Here is a 15,199-nt window from a genome sequence, read left to right as displayed (position 1 = left end):
TCTGATAATAATCTTATCAATTTAGGGGAAAAGAGCAGACTTTTTTTCTGAGATAATCAGATAAAAAGAAAACGCACAGGGTTATTATCTTTATAATTCTGGAAAAACAATATTTAGCAGATATATAAATGAAAACATTTCTTAGAGTTTTGAGATAATAATCTTGTTAATTTAGAGAGACAGGGCAAATATTTTTTCTTCCTGTGAATGCATTAAACTTTTATACAAAAGTATTAATGAAAAAATATATTTTAAGTATTAAACCAAATATACTTGTTTGCTTGTGAATAGAATATTATTTGAATACTACTATTTCTATCAACACATACGCAGTATTTTAATGTGACCGTTGATGCAGGTGGAGCACATTTCCATTACTTTATATGCTTTAAAATCCTTACTAATTGTCATATAAATGTATTTAAGTAAAATGTACAATATAGTAGAAAGTAAAGTAGAAATATGAAGTAGCAGAAAATTTAAATACTGAAGTAAACTGAAAGTACTTAGATACCTCACGCTGTTAGGATACTCCATTACAAGCAGAGCTGGATAGTAACTGAGTAACTGAGTATGTTTAATTAAATACTATACTTTCATGCAATTCCAAAGTACTTGTACTTATTTGGTAATACTTAGATTTTGTCATTATTGACTTTTTTAACCTAACACTTTGTTTCTTCATATTTGAATTAAAAAATAAAGGTGTTTGTAATTTTTGGCTGCATACAGAAATGATTTGACTGGTTTCTTTTTCTTCACCATCTCACTCATTATGTGATAATATCACAGTATTTGTGCTGGAAACAGAGGACAAACAAACCATGTGAAGATGAGATCATTTCCAAACGTTTAAGTTTATACACTTTCAGATATTACAGGTGGATTTGTACATTTCGCTGTAACAGAAACGTTTTGTAGTCATTTCCTCCTGCTTGTTTGTATTGTTACAACCCGACAGTACCATCTACTGACCGAAGCGAGTAACATCGTGTGCACAAGTTCGAGCTGATGTTATTGATTGTGAGTGAGCTTTACGAGCTGGGAATGAAATTATCTACTGCAGTGATGACAGGATGAGTTCAAAAGACCAACCAGAGACACCGAGGAAGCAGAGAAAGACGAGACGGCTGATTTCCGCCTGCGACACCACGAGTCAATAATTTACAGTTGATTTTTTATCCCATCAGGAGTGGAACATCTGCTTCATGTTCACTTTAATTTTTATTCATTAGCAGCTTCATTCGATAAGGACGTTCTCTTCTCACACTGTAGACAAATGTTTCCACTTCTGATTAAAAAAAGCTGACAATTTCTCTCTGCACAGAAACCTAAAGAACCTGAAACAAAAACACTTTGGACTTCTCTTGAGTTCAAGTCTTTTCCAGACTCTGATAGAAACTCATGTCTCTGCGGTGCTGTTGGACCGGCATGTTCTTCCTCGTGCTGCTGACTTTAGAGAGGTCGATCTCTACCAGCACCATGCCCGTTTTCTCCCCTCCGCAGTCGCCCAGCACCTCACCCCAGGGGTCCACCACCAGGGCGTGGCCGTACGATGAGCGCTTCTCAGTGTGCCGGCCGACCTGAGCCGCCGCAATGACAAAACACTGGTTCTCGATTGCTCGTGCGCGCAGTAACACCTGGGAATAAATTCATAAAGTTTGTGTTTGCTTGGGTTTATATCTTGTAGTTAAACTTTTACAAGCCTGAGTGATCCAGTAAAGGGTAAACTGTCTGATTGAGAGTCATCTAACCTCCCAGTGAGCAGCTCCTGTTGCGACAGTGAAGGCTGATGGGTACGTGAGAATCTCGGCCCCGTGCCTTCGCAGAGCCAGAGACAAATCGGGGAATCTCAGATCGTAGCAGATGCCCTGGCCGACCTGTGGCAACATTATAAAAATTGGTCAACAACAAGACACGAAAACTAAAAGATCTTCAAGGGTAACTTCTGCATTTTTCAACCTTATTTTCGTTTTTTTCAATTATCTCATAAAATGATACCTTTCCGACGGGAGTTTGGACCGGAGACACGAGGGAGGGTCCTGGGATTGTGAAGCCACTTTCTTTTAGGGATACGCCTTTTTCTGGCAGTTCCACATCAAACAAATGAGACTTCCTGTAGACTGAAACGATGTCACCTGTAGGTGCAATAAGAGTATGTCAGTATGTGTACCAAAAGGACATGTTAAGTGGCAAACATGGACTCTGGGGCCTAAAAAGCATTTAATACGCCCTTAAATTAATCAAGATGTCGTGTTTCTTTGGGAGCAAGACTGTTCAGTGGACGGTACCTTTATCGTTAATTATGATGTGACTGTTGTAGATTCGTCTGTCAGACTCCCAATCATGTCCTCGCTCATGAAATCCTCCAAGAGACAGCCACACTTCCAACTTCCTGAACGGAGGAGAAGTTAAAATTCCTGACGAAATCTAAACAAGAGGCAATTATTCATATCTACGGGAGAAGTAGCTGCCTGCTGATGGATTCAGTACTGAACACAACCTGGTTCCCTTTATAAGATCCACTGACCCAACTTCATCAAACCACTATTTTAAGCAGATAAGACATAAAAAAAATTATAGCAACAAAGTGACATTTAGTGCTCAGATACTGAGTAAATATGAATCAGTTTTCATTTTGATATTGATTTGGATTTATTAATTATTTTTGGGGTTATATAAATCGTAATTTGGCATGCTACTTCTAAATCCAACACAGTTTCACTGTTGCTTTTATTACTATGTTCTCATCATTTTTGTTTACATGTATTTAATTAATATCCACAGAAGATTATTAAAATTCTGTGATTTTTTCCAGGCCTGGAAAATGTGACTGTGAAATTTCATGACTTTTATGGGTTTTCCATAACCGTAGGAACTCTGAATGTAGAATTTTGGAGCAGCAGTTGAATCCTGCTCTCAAAAGTATACTGAAAAATATCCCATGCAGGACTGAGCAAACTTTCCTATTAATGTATCAAGCAGAAAAATAATGTCAAAAAAAACCTAAAACAAAAAGAAAAAGTGGTACCAATGTTAATGTTTCCGACACACACAAACCTTTCTTGTCTACCTGGCCAGCTGAGTGTATCGTGAGAGTGTGTCTCCTGTCAGGCTCTCAGACAGCGACAGCGTCTCCTCCAGACTGGATCCGATGTAGTCAAAGTTCTCGGGCAGGAAGACCATGCTGGCTCCTTGCTCCTTTGCTTCCTCCACCAGCTGTTTGCAGGCAGAGAAGTTGGCCTCTTTGTTCGGGGTGACTGACAGCTGACACACTGCAGCCACGGGGTGAGAAGAAGACATCCTGCAGAGAAAAGGTTGGTGTTACATCCAGAGCACAGAGGCCGCATGCAAGGCAAAGATATCAACCAGAACGGTTAAACAGTTACTGCACTGGTTATATATTCATTATGTTATATTGTACAGCTGTTGTTATCTTACCACAATTAAATAATTGCATCTAAATGCAATATCTGAAATAAACTATGCACCCTATTCAAGCTCTGACTTCCCTCTTAGTCATTTATTTTTGCAGATACCAACTTAACTTTTCAAAAACATTTAAATAACATAATAAACTGTAGTCTTTATCACATAGTCCTTTGTTTAGAAGGCTAGCTGTCACATATCTAAATATATTCCCTTGTCAGAGTGAAAAACATACCTGTTCTGCAGCTTGATTTGTTGTCTCCACGCTGGCAGAGAGGCCAGATACTTTGCAGATGTTCCCAAAATGCACCTGACTGTGAACATTGGTCCAAGTGACCGGGAAAATGTGTCACTTTCCTTTTTTTTTTCAGTCCATGTTAGTATCACATCAGTGATCAGTGTACAACAGGAAGGATCAGCGGCGACTTTCTTCTTCTTTGTTGTTTATTAGAGGTTTCAAAACAGCATTAAGGCACATTACCTCCACCTGCTGGAGAGGATTGTTTTCTGTTCCACAGACTGTCCAGTGACTTTTTTTTATTGATAAAATACCATAAAATAAATAAATAAAAGCCAAAGATTCTGCAGTTCAGATGATTTTCTTTTAACCATATTTCATCAACAATCTGCCTCTAAGGCTTTATGGTTGGCATAGTGCTGAATGATTTCTTTGAAAATTTTAAACACTAGTTTTATTTAAAAAATGACTTAAAGTGTTCTCTCTATATAGACTGAGTCCTGGACAGAGACCAAAGACACATGTTATGATCATTGTTATTATTATTATGGGAGAAAAAAAATAACTTAAAGTGTGCTCCTTACATAGACCTCAACAGAGACCAGAGACGCGTATTATTACTACTATTGTTATTATCATTATCATTATTAGATAAAAATAAGAACTTAGAGTGTGCTTCCCATATATTATTATTATTATTATCATCATCAGTAGTAATAGTACTACAGGAGAAAAAAACTCCCTATATAGACTGGGTACTCGGCAGAAACCAGAGACACATATTATTACTATTATTGTTATTATCATTATTATTATTAGATACAAATAATAACTTATTATTATTATTATTATTATTATTATTATTATTATCAGTAGTAGTAGTACAGGAGAAAAAAAATCCCTATATAGACTGGGTACTCGGCAGAAACCAGAGACACATATTATTACTATTATTGTTATTATCATTATTATTATTAGATACATATAATAACTTAGAGTGTGCTCCCCATATATTATATTATATTATTATTATAATTATAATCAGTAGTAGTAGTAGTAATAGTAGTAATACTACAGGGGAAAACAAGCTCCCTATAATAACTGGGTACTCGGCAGAAAACAGAGACACATATTATTACTATTATTGTTATTATCATTATTATTATTATTAGATAAAAATAATAACTTAGAGTGTGCTCCCCATATATTATTATTATTATTATTATTATTATTATCAGTAGTAGTAGTAGTAGTAGTAGTAGTAGTAGTAGTAGTAGTAGTAGTACAGGAGAAAAAAAAACTCCCTATATAGACTGGGTACTCAGCAGAAACCAGAGACGCGGGTTCGAGTCCCACTCGCGGCTCTTTGCTGCGTGTGATCCTGTCTCGATCTCATTTCTCCGTCACTCTCCTGCAGTAATCACTCAATACTAATAAAGACAAATAAAAGGGTCCCAAAAACATCATTAACTAACTAGCTTCTTCTAAGGCGTGCTTTATTTCCACACAGGCACTCACATGAACCAGCTCTACACCTCCTGCCCGGGGTCCTTCTCAGAAACACCCTTCCAAGATGGCAGCCAACAGTAGCAGCACGGGTAGCAAATCCAGCAACAGCGCCGGTGGCAAACAGTCCGGCCCCTCGGCCGAACAGGTACCATCCTCTCCACCTCAGGTTTCTTTAGTCGGTACACGCGTTGTGGTTTGTGGTCAGTCGCGTCCGGTGAAGCTAAAGCCGCTAATTTCACTCCTAGCTAGCCAATGCTAACGTTAGCTTCCCAGTCGCCATCACCCGACCATCAGTCTGCTTTCTCGCCAAAAAACGGTGCAATAGAGTGAAGCTACACACGATATTTACATTTATTAAGAGTTTGACGCTGGTTTTGTGCTTCTAACAAACAGATTAACATAGTTTAGGTGCGTCTAAATGAGCAGACGCCTGCCCGGGGCTGGTGTGCTTCAGTAATGGTAGGTGTTGCAGTTTGAGTGTGAGGCTATTTTTACCGCTGCAGACCACCCAGCCCTGTTTTACTGAAGTACACGAGCTACTCACATTATTTTCGAAATTACTTTATATGCAATGCTGTATTTAAAAAGCCATACACTCAAAATGTTGCTTTTTAAAGTGCAGTATTAATTACATTATAAGCAGGGCTGCATATATTATGCATATTATTGATAAAGCAATCTTAAGTATCTAAAATGTCAAAAAATAATGAAAAATCTCTTTCCTACAGTCCAAATTTATGTATTTCAAATTACTGTATTCCAGATCCAACAGTGTAAAAACTCAAAGATGGTAAATCTATTGTCACTAAAGATTTCCAGTAGATATTTATTCTGAAAAGCTGGAACTAGTAATTTTTTTAATGTTATTTATGACTTTTGGCATTTTCCAGACTGCTTATTTTGTCTAAGCAACAGTCAGTTATCTAGATTTTCCATTCACAGTAGCATGAAGCAGAGAAAAATAGTAAATCCTAACATTTTCAGACTGAAACTGGTGACGTAAAGGAGAGTAAATTATTACTTTGATCACATCTGAAATGGTGTCCTCACCACAGCACTGATTAAAACTTGAGATTACGGCGATGTTGTTGCTGACGGTGGATTTTTGTGTGACAGGTGGTGGCAACATTTCAGAGGATGCGTCAGGAGCAGCGCTCCATGGCGTCTAAATCTGCAGAGTTGGAGATGGAGATCAACGAGCACAGGTTGGTAATAGATGTTTCTACATCTGCAGCCTTTTATTCTCCATTTACGAATTTTATATTTGACCAAAAAAATACATTTCCCATAACAATCGTCTCGTACTTAACTAGCCATCATAGATCAGATATTGCTACGTTTGCAAAATTCTGTCAGTTTTAAATGTTAGATCAGTTACTGGAGCACAAAACTGAAATGCAGAGTCGATCTTTTAGGTGTTATTTTTGGTTTTAACATCTTTTTTCCACTCTCCTTCCAGCTTAGTAATCGACACCCTAAAGGAAGTGGATCCTTCGAGGAAATGCTTTCGCCTAGTAGGAGGAGTTTTGGTGGAGAGGACAGTAAAAGAAGTTCTACCGGCCTTGGAAAGTAACAAAGAACAGGTGATGTTTTATTAATAATCCTTAAATGTTTTAGCGCACCGGGAAAAAGAACAATAAAAGGTGCTTCTAAGGAAAATACCTTAATATTTGTTTTTAACAATCAGAGTAGCAATAATTAAATGACATGGAACTAGTTAAAAAATGACAATTTAAATTATCATAAATGGAAAGATCTTGTGAGTGAAATATATGAGAATTAGGATCCAAATACATATATTTGAAAAAAGACGGGAGAAACAGATGAAATATATAACATAAAGAACTTTTCTTTTTCTCTTTTTGTCTCATCTGCTAATCTAGTAATCCTGTAACATAATATAACTCAGTTTATCAACCTATGAATTTTGAATAATTTGTGAACTGTGAATAATTCATGAACTCTCCTGAATAGTTTATTATTATGCATATCTATTATTTATTTGAATATTTTTTCTTCTTTGTCTCTGTCATTATTTATATATATACATATTGCCTTTGTTAATGATTTTTCTATGTTATTGGTTTTGTTCATTTAACTTAAAAAAAAAAAAAAAAACATTGTCTCACACTCCTCTCTCCCTTTTCTCCACAGATCTCCAAAATAATCGAGTCCATCAACACACAGATGCAGATGAAAGGACGGGAGCTCACAGAGTACCGGGAACGCTACAACATCCGGTTGATGGGCGAGGGCGAAGGAGAGGCACAAGGCCAGTCAGCGGCGTCTTCCAGGGACAGCGAAGGAGGCGGGTCTAAAAGCGGAGCTGGCGTTTTAGTGTCGTAGTTTGTGATAGTAGAGGGCGACCGTAGGGCCTTATGATTTCTACAGTGCTGAAAATAGGGTTGTAGTCACAAAATCTAGGTTTCAACCTTCACGGGATGAATTTGGTTTTTGTTGAAATGTCTGCTAAACATGCTGCACTTGGTATTGAAGTACTTAACAACAGACACAAACTCACTAAACGTAGTGTTCTGCTTACGTATGTGGATGCTCGTGCGTGTCTTACATCTGCCTTTCAGTGGCGCTGATTTTGGTTTCTATTTCTGAAATATTGTGGCATAAAACAATTATAATATAACAATTATATTCGGGGTAGCTGTTGTAGTCGTACTCTGTTTTACATACGCGAATAAACATTTCACCATCTTTGATTACAGATAATATTTCTCACCAATTAAGGTATAATTGGCAAGGTGCTTGGTTAAAAATTCAAAATAAAAAAATATCAAATACCTTTAACATACAAGTCATTTTTCAGGAACCACTTTTGCCATTTTGTAAACTTAAGATTTTGGACTGACAACTTAAAAACAAGGAAAAATGATTTCATAGGGCCCTGACGTACGTTGAGTTTCGCAAAAAGTCACCCTTGCCAAGGCAGTCCAGGTCCTGGAAGGCACTTTGACATTTTATTTTGAGCAAGAGCAAGAGATTATACTGTAAACATGTCACTGCAGATCAAAATGAATCTGTCAGATTTACTCACCCTCCCTCTGTCAAACATTTTAACCACGATTCCTAAATTTGTCTCCACACGTCAGCCATGCACAGAACAGCTGTTGGTTTGTTTTCATAATGTGAGGTCAGCTGTTGTTCAGCAGCGATTAAAGCGCAAAGATGTCAGTGCTACCACCTTAATAACAGAGCCCAGTCATCGAAAACACAATAAAAGCCGTCATATTCTTTCTGATCTGTCACACATGCTTCGGGCTTGGTTATATTAATTTGATAACTTGGTCTTAAATGAGGAAATGCCACCTGGGACCTGATGTATGCTGTCTGCACTGTTCATGTAGTTGTTAAGACAACAATGTTTTTGTTAATGGTCATGAATTAAAGAATGTCAAAATTGTGCTTTTTTGCGTGGTTTCTTAAATCCTTAAATAAAAAGCCCTGATGATGGTGATGGCAAACACAGCCTTTGTTTATATGATTTACATTAGGCATGATTCACATACATGGTATTCTCAGGGATTTTTTTAAAAAGACTCTTAGTTCTGTTTGGCATCAGTTTTGGATAACAAGATTTTTTAAAATTAAAAACAACCTAATTTATTTTTGTTAATTATTGGGGAGAATCCCCTTGCCATTCACAACTGTAGCAAGTATAGCCTGAGCAAGGTATTTTGCCACTGTTTGTACCACACAGGCTATTAACCCCTTGAAACCTTGATCAACACCACTTGTGCTCCATTGAGATGTCTTTCACATGCTATTTAACCCTTGAAACTTGAGCAATTTCTTTTGAAAAAGGCAGCAACTAATTTGGCAAGAACATTTCCTGCAAAATGTAATAAATTAGATGAAGGTGAAAAGAAAAAGACATGATTTTTTTTTGTTAAAGGAAAATTGTGAACTTCCTTGGGCAAAGTGTCCTTAAAACTATAGGTATAATTATTATGACCATATATTTAAAAATGTACTCTTTGAAAAAATAAAAGTTAAGTTGCTAAAGTTGCTACCCATGTTTTTAGAAGAAGTCAAACTAATTTTTTCAGGTTTTAAAGGGTTTATTAATAGTGCAGGCCCTATGATGCGAATATGTCAGTGAATAAACTCGGTATTTAAAGGTATGCAGATAAAATATAGCAGCGGCTTGTAATGTTAAAACAAAATAACATAATATTAAGGCAATTTAATTCATATTTTCTTCTGCCTGTTTTGTTAATACACATTGCACATCTGTACACTTAAACTGTGAGTCATCTGTCTATATTAGGAAGAATGTGATGACTCGCAAATATATAAATGGTAAAACTAGGGAGTGAAACACTTCACATATGATAAATAAAAATCAAAAACGATTTTCGACGAGGATGGGATTCGAACCCACGCGTGCAGAGCACAATGGATTAGCAGTCCATCGCCTTAACCACTCGGCCACCTCGTCCTATGGACGTTAAGACGGTACCATATTCCTCCTTATAGAGGACACTCAACATCTGGCAATTTTATTCATTATTTTTTTAAAACATTCGCACGCTCATATAAATTGACAAAATAGTGACAATAGCTCTTTATAGAGTAACAAATCCCTTTAAATGCTGACAATAGACCTTTTTTCTCTCATTTGACCACCAGTACCTGTTCAGCCAACAGCTATAGCAACAACATGAAATTCGGTGGCGCGTTTACTCTCGACATTACGGTGATTACGTGTCAACATGCGCCGGTGTCGTCGCAGCAGCAGAATGGTAACAACCGTGTTGTGTTTCTGATGGAGATCACGGAGACGGGATTTGATCCAACGTTTTATTCGTGCTGCGGGAAAAAAAAACATCGGGAGCAGTTATGCCACTAAGCAACAAAATGTGCGCGTATTGGTCGTATTTGGAGCCCAATCGATTGCAGTGTTAGCATCGTGATAGCGATGTAGTTAGCTGGGACGCTCGGACAGAAAAAGCCAGCCGTGCTCCGGTGTTTGGACCCGATTTGTGTGCAATAATCGTCCAGTTTGCAGTTTTATCTGGAATGCATCTCTCCAAGAAATGCTCCGTCTTCAAAGTGGTGCTGAGTGCTCTGCTGATAGTGGCGCTGCTGCAGCTCATCTACCTGTCCTTTTTGTCCAAGTTTCACGGTAAGCAGCAGCGGTACCGATACTCTGAGCTCTTTGGAGGCTCCGGGGGCAAGAAAAATGGGCACCCCGAGAAAAACTCGCGGAAGGAGCGGCTGAGGTACTCGCTGTCTACCGGTGGGATCTTTGACAACAGCGGTCAGTACCGTGTGTACAAGAATTTGATCAAAAGTGATTACACCACAAACCAAAAGCCGGGATCGGACCCCAGCTCCAATGTGCTGGCTTTGGCCACACACACAACCATCAACAACCTGCATCACCTTGAATCTCTCTTAGAAAGGTGGCAGAACCCTCTCTCTGTGGCCATATTCACACATGGACAAGATGTCAAGTTTGCCACGGCTCTGGTTTACGCTCTCAGCTTCTTCTGCCCTCAGATTCAGGCTCTGGTGGACTTCCACCTGGTCTGCCTCTCTGGAGAGATGGCCAGCTTCCCCGAGCAGGACCGAGAGCATTTTGCAGGTCTTGAGGACTGTGCTGCTGTCTTCTCCAGACTGGAGACTCACAGGGATAAATACAAGAACTACGCTATCAGTGGAAACGTCTCCTACCCCAACAACCTTCTTCGTAATGTTGCCCGAAATGGCATAGAGTCCTCCTACATCCTGGTCATCGACATCGACATGATGCCAAGCGCTGACCTGCACCAGCAGTTCCTGGCCATGATCATGAGGCGCGAGCCAGCCAGCGATGAGGTGTTTGTGTTGCCCGCTTTTGAGATACGCCACGCCCGGAAGATGCCCGCGAGCAAGACAGAGTTGGTTCAGCTCTACCAGGTCGGCGAGGTCCGGCCGTTTTATGAAGAACTATGTCCTCGCTGTCAAGCCCCGACCAACTACTCACAATGGGTCAACAGCCACGTCAGAGGGACCGGCACCCTGGAGGTTGCCTACACACTCACCTGGGTTGACCCCTGGGAGCCTTTCTACATCGGGCCCCATACTGTGCCCCTCTATGATGAGAACTTCAAGCAATATGGCTTCAATCGGATCAGTCAGGTTTGTAAAATTTCAACACTGATGTTTGAAAGTCGTAGTTAGTTTTTTTTTTTTTTAAAAAAAGAACAAATCAGAACCCCATGTCTACATATATGCTGATGATGACTGTAAGATTCAATTGAAAGTCAGTAAAAAGCTGTCAAATGGACCGTGAATAAAGATTTCTTTTGTCTAGCTTGAACTGTGGCCATTGCGACAGCCCGATCTGGACGGGGAGGTTAGAGTCCAAACAGACATACCTCCCTGGCTCTGCTTCCTCTCTCTCTCCTTTCATGCGCAGCGTGCTTCAGGTGTTCAGTTGAGGGATATTAACAGCTAGTCCTACATCACAGATCTATGGAGATGACACACCGTCTCGTCAACTGACACTGATGTAAATGGTAAATGGACTGTGCTTGTATAGTGCTCTTTTAGTCTTATTGACCACACAAAAACGTAAACTGGCGGGGTTTTTAACTTTGCAGACCTGCACACTGCACGTAGTTGCAAGTTGCAACTCGTCTTGTTGCACATCTTTGGTTTAAACTGAACTTGACCTTATCCTATGATGAAAACTGTCCATACTAAACATTTACCGTATTTATTACGTCTCTTTGACCTTTCCTTTACATGTTTGTCAAGCCATATTTCTGAAACATATTTCATCTCTTCCTCCTCGCTTCCCCTCTGTCCCTTTTGCTGTCACCTTTCTTATCACCTCCTCTGCGCTCTGCACAATCTGTCTCGTCATCACTTCCCACTTCCACGTCTGCCTTCTCACTCCGTCTCGTCTTTTCCGTCTCCCTCCAGGCCTGCGAGCTCCATGTGGCCGGATACAGGTTCTCTGTGCTGAGCTCGGCCTTCGTGGTGCACCGCGGCTTCAAGATCCAGGGGGAGTTCCACGCCAAGAAAGACGAGGAGAACAAACACAACCGGGTTCTGTTTCGCAACTTCAAAGAAGGCCTGAAAACCAAATACCCATCCTCCAACCGACGGTGCTGAAACGAGATGGGGACTACACATCCTGCCTCTATTAGTCTGGAACAAAATTCATCTTCTGCTGAAATGACGGACATGCATTTTTCTTATTTTAACCAGATTTAGCTTTGAGTCAGGCTCTCTGTGCCAAAAACGTCCCAGTTTTTCTTTTATTTCCTGTGATGGCGGCACAGTAGGAGTTCAATCCAACTCTTGGGTTTACTTCCCTCTGAAAGTGAGCAGCAGGGAAATATTCTGTGGGGATTTCTAAGAGCGCTCTGCAAGTTGGGACTGAAAGAAAGAAATGATCATTCAAGCCTGGAAAACTGGCCAGCAGCTTTGTTTGCATCAGATGCAAATCTAAAATCGAGATGCCATTTGATCGACGTAAATGTTAAAGTATTTTTACAACATTTATGAGCTCATCCGGATACAAAACTAGACACAGACCCAGAGTCTCTACATATTCACTCAGAGAGATATCTTAAGAAATAAAAGTCCTGCTTTCACTAAAACATAAAGTGAAAGCTCCCACATTTCACTACAGCTGATTAAAGATTGCCTTGTTACTCAAAGTCCAACTGAAATCACAGTCATCTCATTTTGCAGTCAAAACTATTGTCAAATTTATCATTATTCTTTTTTTTTTTTTTGAAAAGGAAGAAAGTGTTTTTCTATCCAAAAAATAAAACAGTTTTACTGCGTTATGCAAATATGGTTTGAAATGAAACAATACAACTGCCTAAATTAGTATGTTACCGGTTAAAAAAAAAACTTTGCCTGCAGCCCTAATGTAGTCTTTGTTATAGGTCAAGTGTGTATTTAGGGGCATCATTTGCCTGGCAATCGCGACGGAGTCTATTGACGTCATTTATTTATTTTTAAAACAACATATGTGCTAATTTATGTAGAAATATTGTGTAATTCTCCCTTTTGGTTTCTGAATTATTTCTCAAGAGAGAACGGGACCCAGAATTTATAGAACAGATACATATCTGTAGCAAGAAAAAAAACCCCATCAATTTCAGTTTAAATCATCGCAGCAAACAAATCTAGCACTGTTCCACACATTTTTAAATATTTTCAGGTATTCAGTCATAACTATGAAGAGAAACAAAAAGACTATTTATACTAATGATTACAAATCCTGTTTTTCACAAATTTATCACTATTTTCTCTTTGAATGCTTGCTTCCTTTAAATGCCGTGCCAATCAATGATGTGGCCCGACCACCAGGTGGCGACACACACTCGAGTGTTGAGTGCAGTGTTGCCGTGTATTTTAGCCTGAAGTGAGTGTTAGAGACACTACAGCAGAACACGGCGATTACACAAGGCCAGTGTTTGGCGCTCTGGGGGATAAAAATGTACGCTGCGCCGCAACTGTCAGCACATTTCATACGTTCTCAGTCCTCTGCGAGTGCCGAAAAACTGTGAGGAGAGTACTCACGTCATGAGGACGACAAAGCACTGGGAAACTTTACATGAACACTGTCATTTTGCCAAAACTGTGGAGAACTACTGTATTATAACACAGAGGATCTGACGCTGGTAGTCTGTTAGATTATCAAGAGTTGTGGGTTTTCTCCTGAGTATATGATGGGGACAGGTAGAAATGTAGCATGGATAAAAAAAACTGCACAATCAAAAGCAGTCTGTGTTGTCAAACGATTTCTGTGGAAATGTTTATCTCAACACCACTAGAAATAAGCAAATTATTGATCTTACATTATTCTGTAACCTACTGGTACATACAGCACATACGGTATTAAACCTCAACCACCACTCTTCTCATGTAAACTGTACTGCAAAGTATGCATATATAAAAAGCAGTTTGGTTACTTTTTAGTGTTAAGTTGTTATGTAATTGTTGATTTTGAAGAGATTTAAATATGGTTTCTTTCATCGCTTGTAGTGTTTATGATATATTTATTGTGTAAAGTTTTCCTTTGACTGGAATCGGTTCAAATGTTTTTTAAAATGACCCCAAGCAGGAAAACTGTAGCACGAAATTGTGTTTGGTGCAAAAAAAATGGTTTGGTATTAAACATTTTTCAAGAAACACTATAAAAGATTTTTAGATTGAGATCAGTTTCATTAAGTTATCTTCTGTGGTGAAGTGTATTTATTTTTTTCTTTTTGTGTTCACAAAATGTAATGCCTGATTTGTATTGTTGGAATTTCTATTAAACTTACCGGATTACTTTTATTTGACCCATAACTGTCCATCATTGTGCTTTTAATTATTGTATGCCTCCACGAACCAGTCAAGTGGCAGTTACAGTTTTATATCCATGTCTTTCTATATGGAGCCATAACAGCTGACAATGCTTCAAATATGGATGTCACTGCACAGAAGCTACCAAGTCTAAAAGGTGTATGTTTCACACATATCTTTAGCCCGGCAGCACAGAAGATCTACACAGTCAGGACAGTTTTAAGGTGAACACCCCAGATTAGTGTCACCAATTCAGTATCTGAACAAATGTCTCCCTTTTTTCCCCGAGTTACGATGTTGAATAATGGCCAGGAAAGTGATTTTGCAGAACATTATGATGTCACAGTTGACCTTTGACTTTTTGGTTATAAAATGTCATCACTTCATCATTTTATCCTATTGGACATTTGTGTGAATTTTTCTCAAAATTAGCTAATGGATTCCTGACTTAAGGTCAAAAATATGTTTTGTAAGTTCATAGTGACCTCTGACCACCAAATTCTAATCAGGTCAAGTGGACGTTTGTGCCAAATTTGACGAAATTTCCTTCTTGAGATTACAAGAACGAGACAGACCCGGTCACAGTGACATTTGACCATCAAATTCTTATCAGTTCATCCTTCAGTCCAAGCAGACATTTGTGCCAAATTTAAATAAAACTCATTAAGGTTGTTCACAAGAATGTGACAGATGTACAGACAGAAATACAAC

The 15,199-nt window shown here is 38.8% G+C and overlaps 3 protein-coding genes and 1 non-coding gene across 4 annotated transcripts; 2 read left to right on the top strand and 2 right to left on the bottom strand.

Moving 5' to 3' along the window:
- Positions 1-838: 838 nt before the first annotated feature.
- Positions 839-3,861, bottom strand: nit1 (nitrilase 1). The gene is made up of 6 exons (XM_042512509.2): positions 3,665-3,861; positions 3,074-3,304; positions 2,292-2,395; positions 2,002-2,138; positions 1,755-1,880; positions 839-1,640 (listed from the first exon to the last, which is right to left on the bottom strand). The coding sequence occupies exons 1-6, from the start codon at positions 3,751-3,753 to the stop codon at positions 1,374-1,376; spliced, it is 954 nt and encodes a 317-aa protein (XP_042368443.2). The 5' UTR covers positions 3,754-3,861; the 3' UTR covers positions 839-1,373.
- A 1,304-nt stretch (positions 3,862-5,165) lies between these two features.
- Positions 5,166-8,593, top strand: pfdn2 (prefoldin subunit 2). Its single transcript, XM_042512393.2, has 4 exons — positions 5,166-5,321; positions 6,293-6,381; positions 6,636-6,759; positions 7,331-8,593. The coding sequence occupies exons 1-4, from the start codon at positions 5,241-5,243 to the stop codon at positions 7,520-7,522; spliced, it is 486 nt and encodes a 161-aa protein (XP_042368327.1). The 5' UTR covers positions 5,166-5,240; the 3' UTR covers positions 7,523-8,593.
- Positions 8,594-9,547: 954 nt separating this feature from the next.
- Positions 9,548-9,629, bottom strand: trnas-gcu (transfer RNA serine (anticodon GCU)). Its single transcript has one exon. It is a non-coding gene; the product is annotated as a tRNA-Ser (tRNA).
- A 275-nt stretch (positions 9,630-9,904) lies between these two features.
- Positions 9,905-14,479, top strand: b4gat1 (beta-1,4-glucuronyltransferase 1). Its single transcript, XM_042512364.2, has 2 exons — positions 9,905-11,314; positions 12,104-14,479. Exons 1-2 carry the CDS (start codon positions 10,211-10,213, stop codon positions 12,293-12,295), a joined length of 1,296 nt encoding a protein of 431 aa, XP_042368298.1. The 5' UTR covers positions 9,905-10,210; the 3' UTR covers positions 12,296-14,479.
- Positions 14,480-15,199: the final 720 nt, after the last annotated feature.

This window comes from Plectropomus leopardus, chromosome 23 (genome assembly GCF_026936395.1).
Source record: "Plectropomus leopardus strain MGB_pleo_1.0 chromosome 23, ASM2693639v1, whole genome shotgun sequence".
NCBI classification, from domain to species: Eukaryota; Metazoa; Chordata; class Actinopteri; order Perciformes; family Serranidae; genus Plectropomus; species Plectropomus leopardus.
This window is presented reverse-complemented; position numbering and strand designations above follow the sequence as displayed.

Excerpts from the sequence above, each read along its gene's own strand:
- nit1 (XM_042512509.2), bottom strand. The coding sequence starts at position 3,753 with ATGTTCACAGTCAGGTGCATTTTGGGAACATCTGCAAAGTATCTGGCC. Across the intron at positions 2,139-2,291 it reads CATCATAATTAACGATAAAG|GTGACATCGTTTCAGTCTAC; the intron begins GTACCGTCCACT and ends TTGCACCTACAG. Across the intron at positions 1,881-2,001 it reads TCCAAACTCCCGTCGGAAAG|GTCGGCCAGGGCATCTGCTA; the intron begins GTATCATTTTAT and ends ATGTTGCCACAG.
- pfdn2 (XM_042512393.2), top strand. The coding sequence starts at position 5,241 with ATGGCAGCCAACAGTAGCAGCACGGGTAGCAAATCCAGCAACAGCGCC. Across the intron at positions 5,322-6,292 it reads CCGGCCCCTCGGCCGAACAG|GTGGTGGCAACATTTCAGAG; the intron begins GTACCATCCTCT and ends TTTGTGTGACAG. Across the intron at positions 6,760-7,330 it reads TGGAAAGTAACAAAGAACAG|ATCTCCAAAATAATCGAGTC; the intron begins GTGATGTTTTAT and ends TTTTCTCCACAG.
- b4gat1 (XM_042512364.2), top strand. The coding sequence starts at position 10,211 with ATGCATCTCTCCAAGAAATGCTCCGTCTTCAAAGTGGTGCTGAGTGCT. Across the intron at positions 11,315-12,103 it reads GCTTCAATCGGATCAGTCAG|GCCTGCGAGCTCCATGTGGC; the intron begins GTTTGTAAAATT and ends GTCTCCCTCCAG.